The sequence below is a fragment of the Ustilago hordei genome (assembly GCF_900519145.1).
Source record: "Ustilago hordei strain Uho2 genome assembly, contig: UHO2_contig_09, whole genome shotgun sequence".
In the NCBI taxonomy this organism is placed as follows: domain Eukaryota; kingdom Fungi; phylum Basidiomycota; class Ustilaginomycetes; order Ustilaginales; family Ustilaginaceae; genus Ustilago; species Ustilago hordei.
Window position 1 is genome coordinate 632301 of NW_024545280.1, and position 19481 is coordinate 651781.

General features: G+C 50.5%; 3 protein-coding genes across 3 annotated transcripts; 1 reads left to right on the plus strand and 2 right to left on the minus strand.

Annotated features, from left to right (window-relative positions):
• Nucleotides 1-779: 779 nt before the first annotated feature.
• UHO2_04552 (putative SSB2 - heat shock protein of HSP70 family, cytosolic) lies at nucleotides 780-3402 on the minus strand (the record flags this gene model as incomplete). The annotated part of the gene is made up of 3 exons (XM_041558544.1): nucleotides 780-2119; nucleotides 2561-3016; nucleotides 3339-3402. The coding sequence occupies 3 exons, from the start codon at nucleotides 3400-3402 to the stop codon at nucleotides 780-782; spliced, it is 1860 nt and encodes a 619-aa protein (XP_041414478.1).
• Nucleotides 3403-4231: 829 nt separating this feature from the next.
• Nucleotides 4232-5344, plus strand: UHO2_04553 (uncharacterized protein; the record flags this gene model as incomplete). Its single annotated transcript, XM_041558545.1, has 1 exon — nucleotides 4232-5344. One exon carries the CDS (start codon nucleotides 4232-4234, stop codon nucleotides 5342-5344), a length of 1113 nt encoding a protein of 370 aa, XP_041414479.1.
• Nucleotides 5345-5582: 238 nt separating this feature from the next.
• On the minus strand, nucleotides 5583-10094 carry UHO2_04554 (uncharacterized protein; the record flags this gene model as incomplete). The annotated part of the gene is made up of 1 exon (XM_041558546.1): nucleotides 5583-10094. The coding sequence occupies one exon, from the start codon at nucleotides 10092-10094 to the stop codon at nucleotides 5583-5585; it is 4512 nt and encodes a 1503-aa protein (XP_041414480.1).
• Nucleotides 10095-19481: the final 9387 nt, after the last annotated feature.

The window sequence follows — 19481 nt, forward strand, 5'->3', positions numbered from 1 at the left end:
CGCTTTGCCCGTCATCAGCTATGTGCAATGCAGGCAAGCCTACTGATTCCAGACTGAGACTGAGACTGATTCTCATTTGTCACTTCTCGCACGTCAAACATGGCCAACTTCATTTTTCCCGCGCCTGATCCTTTGGTCAACGTCTTGATGCTTCGTTGGCCATCTATATCAACTCATATGAGCAGCCATCGTTGACGACAAGCAAGAATTGCTTGTCAGCTTGCCAACCTTGTTTCAAGGGGTGTTGGTTCTATTTCTGCAAGCACATCTTTGGCTGGTCTCTATACTATTCCCCCCCTCCCCGCTGCGAGTCATCCTTCTGGCACTCTTCCGACAAGCCTTTCTCACGCCATTCAACGCTGATCACGTCGAGAGCAGCCATATTGACGCAATGATTCACAGAACACAGCTGAAAGAAAAAGACAGACCCGAGTAGAGCGAACGGGAAGATGCATGGAAAGTGGAATATGCGTACATTAGTCGGATGTGGGGGGGGGGTGGGAATCTTTTTTGAGCACCAGTCATGAAGACCAACACTGACTACAATGCATCGCTCGACACAAACGCAGCCTGGCCTACACGAGCCTCGAGTTCCTTTTGATTCGCACTCGACTCAAGATCGTGATCAAGAGCACACACAAGTGCCAACGGTGGCCTGAGCGAGAACGATGCAAGATCATCAAGGAAGAGACAGTGGAAATCTAGAGCAGCACTTCACAACCTCGCATTGCACCTCGCTCCGCACCTCTCCTGATACCTGACAAAGAAGAGCAAGCGGTTTAACGGCCACCGAAAGCCTTCTGCATGGAGCGCTTGAGGCGGAGCGAAGCACGGCGGTACTCGTCGGCGGAAGCCTCCTGGACCTCGAGGAGCTCGAGAGCCTTGGTAAGCTCCTGCTCGATCTGGATCTTGGCGGGGCGCTTGAGGTTGGCAGCGGGGCTCGAGATGGTCTCCTCGACAGAGTGGACGTATGCCTCGAGATCGTTCTTGGCATCATGCTTGGCAGTGAAGTCCTTGTCGGCCTTGGAGAAGGTCTCGGCATCCTTGATCATCTGCTCAATCTCGTTCGAGCTCAGACGACCGACCGAGTTGGTGATGGTGATGTTAGCCTTGCGGCCAGTGATCTTCTCCTGAGCGGAAACCTTGAGGAGACCGTTGGCGTCAATCTCAAAGGTGGTGAGCAGCTCCGCCTGACCACGCGGTTGAGGGGGAATACCAGTCAGCTCGAACTCACCGAGGAGACGGTTGTCCTTGCACTGAGTTCGCTCACCCTCGTAAACGGGGAACGTAACCTGAGTCTGGTTGTCCTCGACCGTGGTGAAGACACGCGTCTTGTTGCAAGGAATCGGCGTGTTACGCGGAACGACAACACCGAACACGTCACCCTGCATCGCAACACCGAGCGAGAGAGGAGCAACGTCGAGGAGGAGCAGGTCAGCTGTCTTGTCGCTCGTCTGGTTGGTCAGAACAGCGGCCTGGACAGCGGCACCGTAGGCGACAGCCTCGTCGGGGTTGATCGACTTGTTCAGCTGACGACCACCGAAGAACTCGGAGATGAGCGACTGGATCTTGGGGATACGCGTCGAACCACCCACGAGGACAATGTCGTCGACCTTGTCGGCGGGGATCTTGGAGTCCTTCAGCACCTTGGCGACGGGGTCGATGGTACCCTTGAAAGCAGCGGCGTTGATCTCCTCGAAACGAGCACGCGTGATGTTGGCCTGGAAGTCAACACCCTGGAAGAGAGAGTCGACCTCGACGGTGGTCTGGGTAACCGACGAGAGAGTGCGCTTAGCACGCTCACAGGCGGAACGGAGACGACGGGTGGCACGCGCATCACCAGAGATGTCGAGCTTGTTCTTGCGCTCAAACTCCTTCTTGAAGTGGTCAAGGAGGGCGTTGTCAAAGTCCTCACCACCAAGGTGGGTGTCACCAGCGGTGGCCTTGACGGCGAAGACACCGCCAGTGATGTTAAGGAGCGAAACATCAAACGTTCCTCCTCCGAGATCGTAGATGAGCACGTTCTTCTCGGTGGACGACTTGGAGTCGAGACCGTAGGCGATGGCGGCAGCGGTGGGCTCGTTGATGATACGGAGGACATCGAGACCAGCGATGGCACCTATTGGCAGGAGAGAAGTTGAGAGAGAAAGAGAGAGAGAAAAAAAAAAAAAAAAAAAAAAAAAAAAAAAAACCAGTCAGACGTGTCGGTGAGAAAAGTTGGCGTGAGAGCATCGCGGACAACATGCTTGCGACTTTTGCTGCTGTTGCCATTTGCTGTCCTTGTGAAGGTATCAAGCCAACTTCCATCTTCTCTGTCCTGCGTCCTGAACCATGATCTCTCGATCGGTGACGGAATGCGCTCAGCTAGCCGTTCTTAGTAAAGTATTTTTGCTTCCGCAACGCTGGAGAGCCTCGGAATTAGCATGGAATAAATTTGTATCATCGCTGCGCAATCGTTTCGTGCCAACTGTTTCTTCCTTTCCTCCTCCTCCAATATCATATAATGAAATCCAGCAACAGCAGTAAAAAAAAGTCGTGGGGTTGAAGAGAGAATACGTACCAGCATCCTTGGTGGCGAGACGCTGCGAGTCGTTGAAGTAGGCGGGGACAGTGATGACGGCCTTCTTGACCTCCTTGCCGATCTTGGCCTCGGCGATCTCCTTCATCTTGGTAAGGACCATGGAGGAGATCTCCTGGGGGGAGAACTGCTTGGTCTCACCGAGGTAGTTGACCTCAATGAAGGGAGAGCCGTCCTTGTCAATGACGGTGAAGGGCCAGTGCTGCATGTCCTTCTTGACGTCAGGGTCATCGTATCGGCGACCGATGAGACGCTTGGCGTCGAAGACGGTCTGCTTGGGGTTCATGGCGGCCTGGTTCTTGGCGGCATCACCAATGAGACGCTCGCTCTCGGTGAAAGCGACGTACGAGGGGGTGGTGCGGTTACCCTGATCGTTGGCGATGATCTCGACACGCTCGTTGACCCACCAACCAACGCAGGAGTAGGTGGTACCAAGGTCTGTGAGAGATGACAGAGGATTGATGTTCAAGAAGAAACAGGTCAGTTTACTGTTGTTGCTGAGGTGCCAAAATCAAGTTGCAGTGCTCGCCATGTTGCAGTGCTCGCCATGTTCCGGTGCTCGCCATGTTCCGATGAAACGACATGTACTGTGCCCATTATCTCGCCAAACAAGTTCCGCAGCAAGCTGCCTAGAAAAAGTGGTGTGCTGATTGATGGGTGGTAGGACTATCGTGGTCTGATCTGCAAGCTTTCCAAGGCGACTCTCCTGGTGGTTGGCATGGCGAGTTGCTGGGTTGCAATGTGGCGATGGAATACGTACCAATGCCGATGGCGCCCTGGTAGACGGTCTCGTCTACGGGGGTAGCGGGAACCTCGTTGGACATGATGACGAAGTTTTGTGGATGATGAGGAGGGGGTAAGATGGGGTGATGGAGAAGGTTAGGATGAAAGGATCACGATTGACCCTGTTGTGTGGCTGGCGCACAGTGTTTTTCCACAGTGTTTTTCCACAGTGTTTTTCCACAGTCTCTGTCTCTCGTCTCTCTGTCTCTCATCTCAAACACTTTGAGCTGAGACGAGCCTGCTTGGTAACTCGACTTTCTTCTTGATCCGACAAGTTCTCGCCTTCCTCCAACGAAAAGATAATTTTTTTTTTGATTTTTTGATTTTTTGATTTTTTTTGATTTTTTTTTGATTTTTTTTTTGATTTTTTTTTGATTTTTTTTTTTGATTTTTTTTGGTCGCAGATCACACCTTGGCTTTCCTGAAATTCTCAATCGATTGGCCAGACGAAATTCCTGCTGCCAGCTTCCAAGGAAATTTTTGTATTCAGATGGGCCAGCTTCTGGAATTCAACAGCGAGGGAACTGCTTTCAATTTGTCGCTTCGGGTTGGACAACTTGAATACAATTTCGACTCGCTGCGGCACTGGCTTTGATTTCAACCAGTTCAGGGTCTCCAGCCCTTATTCGTGCGAGACAGTGTTCCTGACCCTCGCTCACCGGTTCCGAGATGTGTCCCTTCTCAAGGAGAAAGTGTCAGAAAAAGTGTCGAGATCGTTAGCTGATCGCTCAAGGTTGTTGATCACTTGAGCCTGTCCACTTTCCCTGCTCCACTTTCCCTGCTCCACTTTCCCTGCTCAATACCATCAACAACAGCGCCGACCCTCACCGTCCAGATCAACAGACGTCTAGAGCAGTCAACATCTCGACAATGGCCAGCCCAGTCGCCAGCTCTTCGAGGACAACCCTCGGCAGCTTGCTGAGGAGCTCCACATCCTCCTCCACCAGCACCTCCTCGCGAGCTTCTTTCCTTGCCCGCCCCATCTCCAGCCAAGTCCAGTCCAGCACCTTTTCTGATGCAATTGGCGCTGCTGCGGAGCCAGTAGCCCTATCTGCGCCCGCATCCACCGAGACCAACACTAGCAATGACGCTGTCGAAAAGCGACGTCTCAGGCGCACGCTTATGGTCCAGCTTTCCGACCTTGGTAGCACACAGACCCGCGCAAACTCATTCCGACCATACAAACAGCGTCTCAATCCCATCGATGCTCACAAGCTCACCTTGAAACATCTTGTCGCATCCACCGCTCAGGTCGGCCACTCGCTTTCTTCGCTCAAATCTGCCCACCAGCCCTACATTTACGGTCAGCGTCACGGTGTCGCGATTTTCGACTTGGAGCGAGCAACACTGCCAGCCTTGCGAAGGGCAGCAGCTGTAGTCAAGGCTGTAGCTGAATCTGATGGCGTCATTCTCTTTATCGGTACGCGTCCAGGGCAGCAGGCAGCAGTGTTGGCGGCTACCAAGCGTCTCGGTAGCAACGGCTTCCATGTTACTGCCGAGCGATGGATGCCAGGTGTCATCACCAACGCTCCCAAGCTTCTTGCAACAGCCATCTTGAAGTCGATCGACGACCTCGATCCTTCCGGTTCAGCCAACACCAACCGTCTGGCATCCCAGACTCTCCAGCCTGATCTCGTCATTGTTCTCAACCCTCTCGAAAACTCTTTCGCTATCCGTGAAGCTACCCAGGCCAACATCCCCACTATCGCCATCACTGACTCGGATGTCGACCCGAGATCCGTCACCTACCCTATCCCCGCCAACGACGACTCCATCCGCAGCGTCGAACTCATCATCGGTCTTCTCTCAAAAGCAGGACAAGAAGGTCTCCGAGTCAGGGCAAAGAAGCTCGACGAGGCCGATAAGATCGAGCGCAAGGTTAACAGGACACTTCACAGCCGTGTTGTGGGCGCCAACTTTGACCCTCGATCTCGATCTGCACCCATTCGCACTGTTCCCAATTCCGAACAAGACGACGATTGATCGCATTCACATACCATCACATGCTTTACCTTATCCGCAATAACACCAATTCATTTTCTCATCCCAATCTCCGCTGCCTGAGTCATCATTAGGCTTTTCCGCGATCGCTGGCAAATCGGAGCAACTCAGCCTGCGCCAACATGATAAAGATAGGATGCAGTAGTAAGATTGCAATAAGTGAAAACATTAGCATGAATAAGGCTCCAAAGTTGATATCATCGGTACAAATTTGCTCTGATCAGCCTGTCCACTCGCCGCCCCTGGTCAAGGAAGCAAAGTATCCACCGGCCATTGCGACGAGCGCATCATAACTCCCTTGCTCAGCGATGCGACCTTCCTTGAGCACGAGGATACGATCGCACTTCCTCATCATATCCAGATTGTGTGTGATCACCAAGGTCGTCATCCTTCTTCTCCTCACCTCTGCATTTGGAGACAGCAACGTTTCCACGATCAACTGTTGATTTGCAACGTCTAGCGCAGATGTGCATTCATCCAAGATTAAGATCGGTGCCCTTACTCGCAGTAATGCTCTTGCAATTGCAACGCGCTGTGCTTGACCGCCGGAGAGCTTGCATCCCGCGCCACCGCCAACACTTGTTGCGTATCCAGCAGGAAGAGCTTGCACGAAGGAATGCGCATTGGCAGCTTGAGCAGATTGTTCGACTAATTGCATCTCCTTCTCGTCCAGAGCGGTTCGCGTGGTGGAGCAAGGAGCTTCGTCGTAGATCTTTGCGTTGGCGCCATAAGCGATATTTTCAGCGATCGAGAGGTCGAATAGGCTTGGTGTTTGACCGACCAGGCTGATGTGTTCGCGCAGCCATTGAGTGGAGAGTAGGGAGATAGGCGTGCCGTCGATAAGGATGTTGCCGGAGCTTGGTTCATAGAGTCGTTCAAGGAGAGCTGCGATAGTGCTTTTACCGCAACCAGATGCGCCGACAATCGCGACGCATTCACCAGGACCAACGTTGAACTGTACCTCATTCAGTACTTTGACGCTTGCTCGACCATCGTATGCAAAGGCGACATTGCGGAACTCGATTCCCCCTTTGATGTCTGTCGTCAGCTGTCCATTCGCTTCTGTACGTACTACGTTGGCATCCGAAAGCTTCAGAAGTCGATCGAGATCCGCAAGCGCCTTCATACTCTTCGACAAGCCCGGCAAGGATGTTAACATCTGCGCCGCGAATGTCACAGCAAAGATGATCAGGTTGAACACCTGCATCATCCGCTTAAAATCGTACTCGCCCGAAATCATCAGCTTGGCACCAAAAAAGAAGATCATCGCCTCTGCAATGTACGTCAGCGCCTCGCTCAATCCATGTCCAAAGCCCGAGAAAACAGAGGATCGCATTCCACACCGTTGTGCATCAGCTACAGCAAGCTGATACATCCGATCAAAAACTGTCTCGAGACCCATCGATCGAATGCTGCGGATGTGAGAGACCATGCTATGAAACTGCTCCGACACAGTCTCGCGCTTGAGCTTGTTGCGCGCTTCGTAGAAGCTGATCACGCGAGATTGAACCAAGGTTGCAGCGAGGAAGACAGGGCCAAAAGCAACACCTGCAAGTGTGAGCTTCCAGCCGACGACCATGGCCCAGACGATACCGAGTGTGATCATAGAAGTGATCAGAGCGAGCTGGCCGATGATGGAGCCGACAAGGTTGCGCGCATCGTCTCCGTCCTTAACAATGCTCTGACAGATTCGAGCTGCTGAGTTGTTGCGTTTATCGAAGAAGGTTCGGTCTTGAGCTACGACGTTGCCGTAGGAACAGCGGCGGAGACGGTAGAGCCATTCGTCGGCCAAGACCTCCATGAGGAGGTAGCGGATGAAGGAGAAGATGCCTTGAAGGAGAGCGATTAGCAATACGAGAAGAGACCATTTGAGCACCGTACTGTTTTGATCCGGTCGACCCATCGTGGACAAAAGCTGAGCCAGGATGTAGGAGAAGATCGGGGTGAGTGTACCCGTCATCACACACATAACGATACCGACTAGCAGCCAGGCTCGGCTGGGGACTGTTCGCCAAAGGATGCTCCATACTTGACGAACGGTCGGTACCTTTGTACGCGCGCTCTCGTCTGATATGCTGACGGATGTCTGTCCGCTCTTGGTGACAAGTGCGGACGAAGGATCGAAAGATTCAAGGCGAGCGTCCCATCGCTTCCTCTCCACTGCAGGGCGTTGAGCGCGACGATTGCTAGCAGTGGATCCACTAGCTTTGAGCGCCTCAGCATCTTCCAAGTAGTTATGCATCGCCTGTCTCTCAGCCAGACGCAGCGGCTTGAGATGCGAAGGCGCAGTATCGAGCTTTTGCGAGATGATCAAGGATAGATGCTCGGAGAGGATGCCACCTTCTCGTTCCCAACCGAGCATTGACTTGTACTTTATCCGTCTTGGTCGGCTGTACGGCTCATCGCGGCTCTGTTCTAGACGGCTGCTGATTTGTTGCATCACCTCTCCCTCATGCTTTTCTTGGGCGTTGTTGCTAACATGTCGCTGCTGCGCCGACATGCGACTAAAAGCTCCTTCTTTGGCTTCAAGATCAGATCGGTATCCTTGCTGCACGACCGATCCGTTCTCGAGGAGGTAAAGGAAGTCTTCCTTTTCGATTTGAGAGAGGTCGTGAGTGATGATGATGGTGGTCTTGCCTCTACGCCATGTTTTGATGGCTTCATGGACGAGGTGTGTTGTTGTTGGATCCAGCGCTGATGTGGCTTCGTCGAGGATGAGAATCGATGGATCTTGAAGTCTTGCTCTTGCGATTGCTAGCCGTTGCCTTTGACCACCAGACAATGCTGTGCCTCTTGCGCCTAGCATCGTTTCATATCCTTCAGGCAGATCTCGTACGAACTCGTGCAGCAGCGCCAACCGGCAGGCTGATTCAATCGACTCTCTCGACACAACAGGAACGCCAGTCTCGGCTGCCACTTGCAGGTTCTTATCCTGCTTGCCAACGAGACCGAGAGCAACATTTTCATGGACGTTCATATCAAAAATGATCGGATCCTGACTAACCGCGCCTATATGTTGCCTGCACCAGTGAGGATCCAGATACTCGATGGTTTGATCGTCGATCTGGATCGTGCCCTTTGTCGGCTCGTACAAACGCAGCAAGAGATGCGCGATGGTACTTTTCCCACTACCACTGCCACCGACGACATAAGTCATCTCAGCCGGTGGGAAGTAGAGATCGACATCCTTGAGCACGCAAGTATCTGGACGGGAAGGGTAGCTGAAGCTAACATTTTGAAGATGCACTTCACCCTGGCAGCTTACTGGAGCGATACGGCGCAGACCTTGTACGCCACGTCTCGCAGCTCGCGCAGTATGAGCGAGTGGTTTGGAACGGTAGGTGAACTTGTCCGGGCTGTGAATGCCGGGTGAAGGTGTGGAAGGGATGTGTTCGATTGACATGGGTACTGCTTTTGCTCGTCGCATGTCGTAGTCGAGCATGTCGAAGATTGATGTTGTTGCCAATCCAGCGTCGCATGTGGGAGATGCAATGCTGCTGATTGGTGCCTTGTCGTCGCTGTAGTCTGAGCTTCGGTTCGAGTTGGTGATAGGCGAGGATATGCGGGTGGCCTTGCTATGGTCAGCTTGGGATGTTACATCTGGCGAGTTGATGAGATTGATCAAGTTCGCAGCGCCGATCTTGCCCTTATCGATAAAGGACAGAACTTGTACGATCTCGTTGAGCGCTCCAGAAACGAGCAAGCTGGACATGAAAACGGTCATCACCTGCCCTGGCGTCAACTTTGCTTTTGACACCAGATGACTGCCGAACCAAAAGCCTTGTACAAAGGTGGCAAAGACCATTGCTGCAGTGATACCGAATCGTATCGCCCACCACAGCAGCAATCTACGGTAGGACTTGCAACCGTTCTTGAGCTCCGCTTGAAAGCGGCTAGTCTCCTTGGTCTGCGCGTTGAATGCTTTGACTGTGTTAATGGCCTCCACTACGCGTTCGACCATGGAGGTCGCGCGCGACGTGCTCGTTCGTTCTCTCTGCAGCCACGGTGCGGCACCAATCTCAGTGACAATCGTAACGACTAGCACAAGAGGGATGGATGCAAGAATGACGAGGGTAAGTGACCAACTTGTGTAGAAAGCCAACACCAAGCTTGCAGTGGCTGTAGTGATGTGCTGCACAACTTGGCCGATCTCGCGAGATAGGGCAACTCGGAGGTCGTCGCACTCTCGAGCGACTTTAGTCATTAGACCTGCTGGAGAGATCTCGATGTGATCTTGATCATCTTGGTCTTGTTCTTGGGCGGTTTGGGCGAGACCCATACCGGTGTCGTACCAGGCCAATTTCTTGCCGATGACGCTGGCAAAGAGAGCGATTCTGACTCGGGCTGATGTTCGCTCGCCGAGGCAGATCCAGAATGAGACAGAGACCGTGCTGATGATGAATGTTGCTGCTGCTAGTCCGAGAAGGGTATACACGGTTTCGAGAACACGGTGGAGGAAGTGATGGCTGACTGCCTGGGGTATTGTCCAAGTGGGCTGTGCGGTTGGGTTGTAGGCAGTGAAGGCGTCAAATGCCTTGCCGATGATTTTGGACATCGCTGTGGGTATGAGGCCCACTGCGATCGAGCAGAGAAGCGCTGGGATGAGGATGAGCGAGACATCTTTGGTTGAGAGGAAAGTGAACAAAAGTCGGATGGCGGGTTTGGTGCATGGCGGTGCTGACGTGGTAGCGGTCGACTTGGCTTGTTGCCTGGACGACCTTTCGCCAAACATCTTGGTAGTAGCAGCTGCAGGTCAGGCGCAAGACAGGAGCGAGCCGGATGGATGGATCTGTGCTGTTGGATGAGAGTCAATAAAGATCCAGGTAGCGAGAAGAGATGGCAAGTAGGGATGGCGAACAGAGGTGGGCGATGCTGTCAGTTGCTGACCATTGAGCAAAGTCGGATTTGTTAATGGAGTATCGAGTGTGGCTAGGGTTCAAGATGGTGTGAGTAGGCAACGATGAGTGAGCGATAGGAAGTATTGCCACTCCACATCCGTCTGGCATCCATCATAGCAAGACTACCAAGACCGGCGCAAGGCAAAGACCAAGGGTGAATGGACACGAGTTTCCGAAGAGACCCTACACAGTCGAGTGGGACGGCATGCACTATCGTCTGATGTCTTAGAAGGCCGCATTGTTCTTCCAAAGCTTTGCATATCCCCTTTGTGTTGTTGAGCAAGTCCGTGTGAACCTGAGAGGAGAAAGCGTAGAAGAGCTGGGGATGATGGTACAAAGGGACCTGGAAGAATGAAATAATATCCATCTTTCCCCACGCTACAACCCAAGAAGGGCACAAAGGATTGTGAGTGTGTCTCTGTGAAAATCGCAGCTGCAAATTCCCTTTGTGTCAAATAACGCGGCGCGAGGCTTGCATGGGAAAAGGAAAACTTATCGCGATTTAACGCATCCCGATATATTCCAATTGTCCCGATCTATGTGTGATTTCGAAGCTTCAATTCTTGGAGGAGAGCCGAGGCAATTCTGAAGGAGGAGGGTATCGACTCACACCGGGAGTCCGATGATCAGCACATCCATCGGTGTATCCAACGGGATGGCCAACGGCATTTTCCCACACCTGATAAGAGTTGTCAGAAAAACTGTCAGGCAGTCCCCAACAATCAGATTGGTACACCCAATGAGGCAGAAGGCAACCCTCCATCTTCAGTAAGCCTCTGTTGGGACTCCCCTTGAGGGCTCCAATGCCTCTCATGCTCCAGACCTCTCTCCTACCTCTTGTCAGTGTCAAGACATGTATAGAAGGTGTCCAGAGTTGGTCAGTTCATTTGTACTATTATCATCCTCCTGTACTTACTCATCAATGTCGAGTGTTCAATATCAAACCATGTCCTGCCACAGTTCACTAGCCTTCCAACAGATTATGAGACCTAGCAGTTACTAGGCCTCTCAATGACACTAAGTACAAAACAGATTGGATCAGCTCCTGAGACATGATCTCAGTTGCAGCATTAGCAAGATCACCAAACAGCTCACCATCAAGGCTGAAGCATATAAGCCTGCCATCAAAAAGGTTTGAGACAGTGCCTGGTTGATCAAAATGGATGCAGCAATGTCTTTGTCAATGCCACCCATGCTGCGAGGCAGCAGTGATTACTACACCTGGCAAAGACAGCTGCAAATCTATGTTGATGGGGTTAACCCAATGATGTGGGAGGTGATTACAGGTACATCGACTCACATGGCCGATGAGATGGATGAACGCCTCTGCATCTCCCTCCAGACAACCACAAGGCATGCAGTCAACATCCTTCTGTGAGCCATTGCCCCAGAGATTGCTGTTGTGATTGAGGAGGAACAAACTGCAAACCAGATATGGAAATATCTTGAACAGCATTACTCTAAGGGGACCATCATCCAACCATATGTCCTCCTCACCAAACTTACTCACCTTGTCCAGGTGGGAAGCATCAATGAATTTATCTCCAACATTGAGCATATTGCCAACAAGAGAGCTCTGATGGATCACCTGATTGATGCTGGAATGAAGCTTGGCTGCTTACTCCATGGTGTTCAACCACATCTCTGCCCATACACCATGGCTTATGAGGCATGGTGGGAGTTGCTTGCCCTCAGCAAGGCCACCAAGTCTACTGGATCTTCCAATGCAGACTATGAGCTTCAACTTGTGTGAATGTTTGAAGCTACTGCCATGGGCTTATGCAACTATGAGGAGTCCATGCATCTCAAGGAAGATGAGACTGACAGTATGACACTCATCACTTGCTTCACAAACCTAGGGAGCCTTCAACATTGCTCCTCCACTCTTTCCCAGGGCCAACCAAACGCCGCAGTGGCTAACCAAGTCATCTGCTGGAAATGTGGTTGCCATGGTCACATATCGACAGAATGCCCCAACCCCAAAAAGGAGGAAAAACAGGGCAAGCAAGGAAAGAGAGGCAAGGGAAAGCAAAAGAGCAACAGTGCCAAGTCAGCTGGGGAGAACAGAAATGATCAAAGTGATCAAAATGCACATGTCCTAACTGTTTTCACCACAGGTATGGCTGACAAGGAAGTCATTGAGGGCTGGATCTGGGATACTGGTGCTGATGTCCACATCTGTGAGGATGAGTCACTCATGATGGATGTACAACACACCAATGGATGCATCCAGCAAGCACAGGGTTGTCAGCGGTCACGCGCCTGAAACCTGAGATCGGTAGTTGTATCAATACTATTACTGATTCTGTCGAGTTATGCAACAGTGCTTGTGGTATTGCGATTCTTCACGAGATATGCAGTAGAGCCATCTCTATTACTTTTCTCGCTCGAATCTGTAGTTGTGATGATGCTATTGCAGATTTCAACTGACCACTGTCAGACACTCTGTTCAGAGGTAGCTCAGCATGATCAATAACTTATGTGAACTTGCTGATGACACCAAAGGTCTGGTGTGAATATGGATTGGTGGCATCGACACAAGTGTCCAGTGTGTCGACTATGCTTGAGGTGACCCCCGGACCGCAGTGGATGACTGCCTTCAGTTCTATCGAGATCCAGACCACTGGTTTGCTAAGAACCGCCTTTGGATGTCAGGAAACAGTGATGCAACACATGCACTTCAATGAGGAGCAATCTATTGATTGCAACTTATGCTGACTGAAAACTAATGAGTACTTGTGTTTCTAAAGTATTGACTAGTTGTATGGTGAGTAGAGTGGATGAGGATCCACTTGACCACTTAGTGACAAGAAGGTATGGCTTTATACCTCTTTGCAGTGCCGCCAGCACCACTGCTCCAACTCTCTCTCCAGAGAGTACCTCCTTCGTCGAGTGCTATGCAGGAGTCCCTGTAACCCTACTCCTGTCCCTCTTGAGCTGTGTGTCGACCTCCTTGACACAGCTCTTCTTCCTCATGAACTATACACTGGTGTCTGTGACACAGTTCTCCTTCCTCCTAACTGGCGACTGTTCTCTTGACTCATATCTTGGGAACCCCTGAGTGGTAACCAGCTGCAATTTACTGAGCTTGGTCCCCATCTTGGCAGAGCTTGGTCCTCCTCGCCTGTGAGCTTGGTCCTCTGCGCGTGTGAATTCATCGTATGAACATCCTTGTCACTGATCTCCGCGGAATCTACTATACGACCTCTCCTACTACTGATCTCGTCAGAATTCGTGATATCATCCTTGTTCATACTGATCTCACTGAGATCTGTCATAGAGCCGATTCTACTGCAGATCTCGGCGAATTCTGCTGCGAATCCTATGATCCACCCGATCCCCTGATTCCTGTGCTCCCTTCATATGAACTAGCAGGTCTTCCTGCTTCCTGCGCACTCAGGCCCATGACAAGGGTCCTCCGATCGAGTACAACACCATTGGAAAGGTTGCCCTAAATGTTAATACCAGTACCAGTGTCAAGCATATCACACTATCAAATGTTGTCTGTCATGGGCCTGGATGCTCAAGAAGCAGGAGGGTCACAGGTTCATATAGAAGGAGCACAGGTATCGAAGATCTAGTCGATACCAGTAGAGAGCATGGTCGTAATGCAGTCTCCATGGAGACCATGGACTCCTACAGACTCACATGCAGAAGAGGACCAAGCTCAAGGAGCAGGCACAGCCACAAAGAGGACCAAGCTCAAGGAGCATGCAGACAGTTACCACTCAGGGGCTCAAGAGACAAGAGTCAAAGGAACTGTCACCAGTCAAAGGAGAAGGAGCAGTGTATAGGGAACCAGCAAGCAGGTCCTGAGGAGGAGGAGCAGTGTTGAAGGAGTCGACACAGCTCAAGAGGCACAGGGGTGCCAAGCAGGAGAGGCCCCTGAACAGCACTCGATGAAGAAGGTACTCTCTGGAGAGAGAGCAGGAGCAGCATCACTGGTGATGCTGTGAAGAGGTATATAACCATGCTTTCTCATCATCATAGGTCGAGTGGATCCTCATCCACTCTACTCACCATACAACTAGTCAATACTTTAGAAACACAAGTACTCATTAGTTACAGTCAGCATAGCAGCAATCTATCAAGGTTGCTCCTCATCGTAGTGTGTGTGTTGTATCACCACTACCTGACGTCCGAAGGCGCCCATAGCAGGTTAGCGGTCTGGATATAGATAGAACCGAAGGCAGTAGTCCACTGCGGTCCGGGGATCACTTCAAGCATCAAAGTCAACACACTGGACACTCGTGTTGATGCCACCAACCTTATCACCAACACCATCAACCTCATTATCATCAACACTCACCAACCTTATCACCAATGTCATCAACCTCATCATCATCAACACTCACACCAGACCTTGGTGTCATCATAACCGAAGCATTGATATTGATCGTGCTGAGCTACCCCTGAATGGAGTGTCCACAGAGGTCAGCCAAAACCTACAATAGTATATACAACGAATGCCACCTGCTGTCACTGCGCAACTTGATAGTCACTGCTACTGAGACAATAGCTGTCGCACAGTTTGATAGTCACCGAGTATCTCGACAGACCGACCTGGGTTTCGGGCGCGAGACCCCTGACATTGTCCTCCTTTGCAATGGAAATTTCAACTTGTTCTCTCCAAGGGCTGCAGCTAAAACGAGTGAAGGAGACATCAGATGCGATTGGCAAGGAAGAGATTGTATTATGGTTGGGAAGGACAAACAATGAAAACAAGTCACCCAGGCTGTGAAGTGTGGTGACAGGCTTTACTTAGATGTGGTGGCAAAGGCTACCCCGAGCGACTGCACAAGGCCAAGCAATCACAACTGAGTGCTGCAGGTGAAGTCGCAAGAGGACACCACCGCTTTCTGGTGCACGTGGCACTGCCACCTCAGTCATGCAAGCCTAGACCACATCCAGAAGTCATTGAAGGCTGCAGGCATTGATACCCATGACATGCCTAAGGTTTTCAACTGTGAAGCTTGTAATGCAATGAAATTTGCTTGCCCATCATTCAGATTGGGAAGAAATGATACAAAGGTGAGACTTGATGTGGTTGTCAGTGACCTACAGGGTCCTATGCCAGTCCCAAGCCTTGGAGGAGCAAGGTATGTACTCACTATCACTGATGTACACATGCATTTTGGTTGGGTAAGGATGCTTGTGTCAAAGGATGCTATGAAAACAGCAGTTGAGAAGTGGCTGGAGGAAACAAAGCAGGAAATGGGTCAGTACCCAAAGGTTTTTCAAATTGACAATGGTGGCGAGTACACATCGAATGCCTTCAAGACCATGTGTCATGGGCCTGAATGCTCAAGAAACAGGAGGGTCACTGGTTCATATGGAAGGAGCACAGGTATCGAAGATCTAGTCGATACCAGTAGAGAGCATGGTCATAGTGCAGTCTCCATGGAGACCATGGACTCCTACAGACTCACATGCAGAAGAGGACCAAGCTCAAGGAGCAGGCACAGCCACAAAGAGGACCAAGCTCAAGGAGCATGCAGACGGTTACCACTCAGGGGCTCGAGAGACAAGAGTCAAAGGAACTGTCACCAGTCAAAGGAGAAGGAGCAGTGTATAGGGAACCAGCAAGCAGGTCCTGAGGAGGAGGAGCAGTGTTGAAGGAGTCGACACCAGGTCCTGAGGAGGAGGAGCAGTGTTGAAGGAGTCGACACCAGGTCCTGAGGAGGAGGAGCAGTGTTGAAGGAGTCGACACCAGGTCCTGAGGAGGGGGAGCAGTGTTGAAGGAGTCAACACCACTCAGGAGGCACAAGGGTGCCAAACAAGCAGGATAGCAAGGAGGAGGAGCAGTGTTGAAAGAGTCGACACAGCTCAAGAGGCACAGGGGTGCCAAGCAAGCAGGAGAGGCCCCCTGAACAGTACTCAATGAAGAAGGTACTCTCTGGAGAGAGAGCAGGAGCAGCATCGCTGGCAATGCTGTGAAGAGGTATATAACCATGCTTTCTCATCATCAAAGGTCAAGTGGATCTTCATCCACTCTACACACATCATAACTAGTTATCACTTCAGCATAAGTATATATTAGTTTCAGTCAGCATAGCAGCAATCTATCAAGGTTGCTCCTCATTGTAGTGCATGTGTTGTATCACCACTACCTGATGTCCAAAGGTGACCCATAGCAGGTCAGTGGTCCAGATATAGATAGAACTGAAGGCAGTAGTCCACTGTGGTCTGGGGATCACCTCAAGCATCAGTCAACACACTGGACACTTGTGTTGATGCCACCAACCTTATCACCAACTCCACCAACCTTATCACCAACACCATCAACCTCATCATCATCAACACTCACACCAGACCTTGGTGTCATCATAACCTATGCATTGATATTGATCGTGCCAAGCTACCCCTGAACGGAGTGTCCACAGAGGTCAGCCGAAACCTATGATAGTATATACCCGAATGCCACCCATCGCGCAACTTGATAGTCGCCGAGCAACTAGCTCATCGAGACCGATACCGAGACAATAGCTGTCACACAGTTTGATAGTCACCGAGTATCTCGACAGACCGACCTGGGTTTCAGGCGCGAGACCCCTGACAGTCTCTTCTCCGCTTAGGTGAGCACGGCGAAGTCGTTCTTCTCGTTGGCCTTGCCTGGTGAGCTCGAGCTGGGCTTCCAATAGTGCTAGAAGCTGGTCGAGCTTATCGTTGAGGCCTTGGTCTGTCATCGTGATTGTGGGGTGCTGCTTGAACAATCCACTCTAATGTCAGCAGTCATGCACCTGAAACCTGAGATCAGTAGTAGTATCAGTACTATCACCGATTCTGTCAAGTTATGCAACAGCACTAATGGTATTATGATTCCTAGTGAAATATGTGACAGAACCGTCTCTGCTGCTTTTCTTGTTGGAATCTGTAGTTGTATTGATGTTATGACAGATTTCGACTGACCACTGTGGACACTCTGTCCAGAGGTAGCTCGGCACGATCAACTATGATATGACTCTAAGTGAACTTGATGTTGACACCAATGGTCTGGTGTGAGTATGGATTGATGACACTGACACGAGTGTCCAGTGTGTCGACTAATGCTTGAAGTGATCCCCAGACTGCAGTGGATGACTGCCTTCAGTTCTATTGATATCCGGACTGCTGGTTTGCTAGAACCACCTTCAGACATCAGGAAACAGTGATACAACACATGCACTTCGATGAGGAGCAATCTATTGATTGCAACTTATGCTGACTGAAAACTAATGAGTACTTATGTTTCTAAAGTATTGACTAGTTGTATGGTGAGTAGAGTGGATGGATCCACTCGACCATTCATGACAAGAAGGTATGCCTATATATCTCTTCGCAGCATCGCCAGTGACACTGCTCCTGCTCCCTCTCTCCAGCAAGTACCCTCTTCGTCGAGTACTGCACAGGGATCTCCAAGGAGGCACCTCCTCTGTATTGAACCTTGTCCCTTCTGTCTTTCCTGAGCTGTGTTGACTTCATTGACACTGCTCCTCCTCTTCATGTCCCTCTTGCTGGTGTCCTATACACAGCTCTCCTTCCTTTGACCAGTGACAGTTCTCTTCTACTCCTGTCCTGTGGGCCCCTGAGTGGTAACTGACTGCATGTCACTGAGCTCGGTCCCTCTCACATGTGAATTGTCGTACAGACCTCCTTACTACTGATCTCTGTGGAATCTGCCACATGATCTCGCTTACTGCAGATTCTGGTGGGATTTGTGATATCGATGATGCTCGTGCTGATTTCGCTGTGATCTGCCATAGAGCTGATTCTACTACTGATCTCAGTGAACTCTGTCACAGCTCCTACAATCTACCCGATTCCACAATTCCTGTGCTACCTTCATATGAACTTCGGTCTTTCCTCATTCTGCGCACCCAGGCCCATGACAGGGCTCACATGTAGCTGGTCCTCATGACTCCAGCCAACAGTGGTGAACAGCTCTGTGGAAGCAGAGTATGTAGCACTAGCTGGAGCTACTAGAGAACTACTGTGGACTTCAATGTTCCTATATGAGTTACAACAACCAACACCAAAGACAGCCAGGATCCATGTCAGTACTGGGATGTTGATCATTCACTCTCATAATGGTGAACTCACTTTTGATCAGAGTGTACCAGTCCTGTACAGTGATTCCTCAGGAGCCCAAGCTATCACAAGCAACCCCCAACACTTCAAGAGAATGAAGCACATTGACATCACCCACTTCTTCCTGTGTGATGAGGTTGCAAATTGGCAACTCACAATTGCCCCAGTCCAAAGCAGTGAGAATGTCGCTGACATCCTGACAAAGCTGCTTTCAGTGCCCACACTCATACACATATGGGAACTACTTGGATTGTCAATGATGAAGGAGTCTACTGGATCAAGAGGGGGTGTTGGAGATTACAATCAAGCAAGACACTGAAGGATGAGGTAAAATTGATCCAATTGGAGATCAGGCAGAGCTGATCCAAGTAGAGGACAGATCTGATCAGAGATTGAGGATAACCAATCTCACTAGAGATTGGGCACAACAAGGTCCTGCTCATTGTCATGGTAGATCATGAGATAGGAGTACTCCCACCTTCAGCATGTGCTGCTCACATGTATATATATCTCACAGAGAGTGCTAGGCTCTCACCATATTCCTTTAGTCAATTTAGTATATGTTTCTGCCATAACAAAGTAGTGACATCATACTTAGACTATCCCCAATCACCAGTATCAGGACCATAAAACTTCTTTACTTTCAACACAGGCAAGGTCCTATTTTCGCAGACTGAGAGAAGCAAGGAGAGCAACGCAGAAAACGATCGAAATCGCCTTCCATCTTGAAAATCCAAAACTCGCTCCTTTTTATGGCCTTTTTCGCGCACTTGCAAAATCAGGCAACTAGCTCGGCCTACAGTGCCTGAGAAGATGTCTCACTCGACCCAAATCAGCAGTAGTGCCTTAACTAGCCCCCGAAGCGCTTTCTTCCTCTACCCCGCCCATGTCCAAAAAAAAACAAACAACAACACCACCACAACCAAGCACAAACACAGAAGAAAGTACTTTGGGAGTAAGCAAAACGAGATTCAATACGATTATTGTGTACGATGCTTTGAGAGAAGAGAAGATGCGTCTGTGTTGAATCTGTCAAGAGGTGCGTGGGGTATCTAGCTTCACATGAAAGGACCAAAGGAAGAAACGACCTAAGCAAGGGAAAGAAGAGGAAAATTGCGATGCTGGACTAGCCAAGAGTATGTAGAGAATGTGTC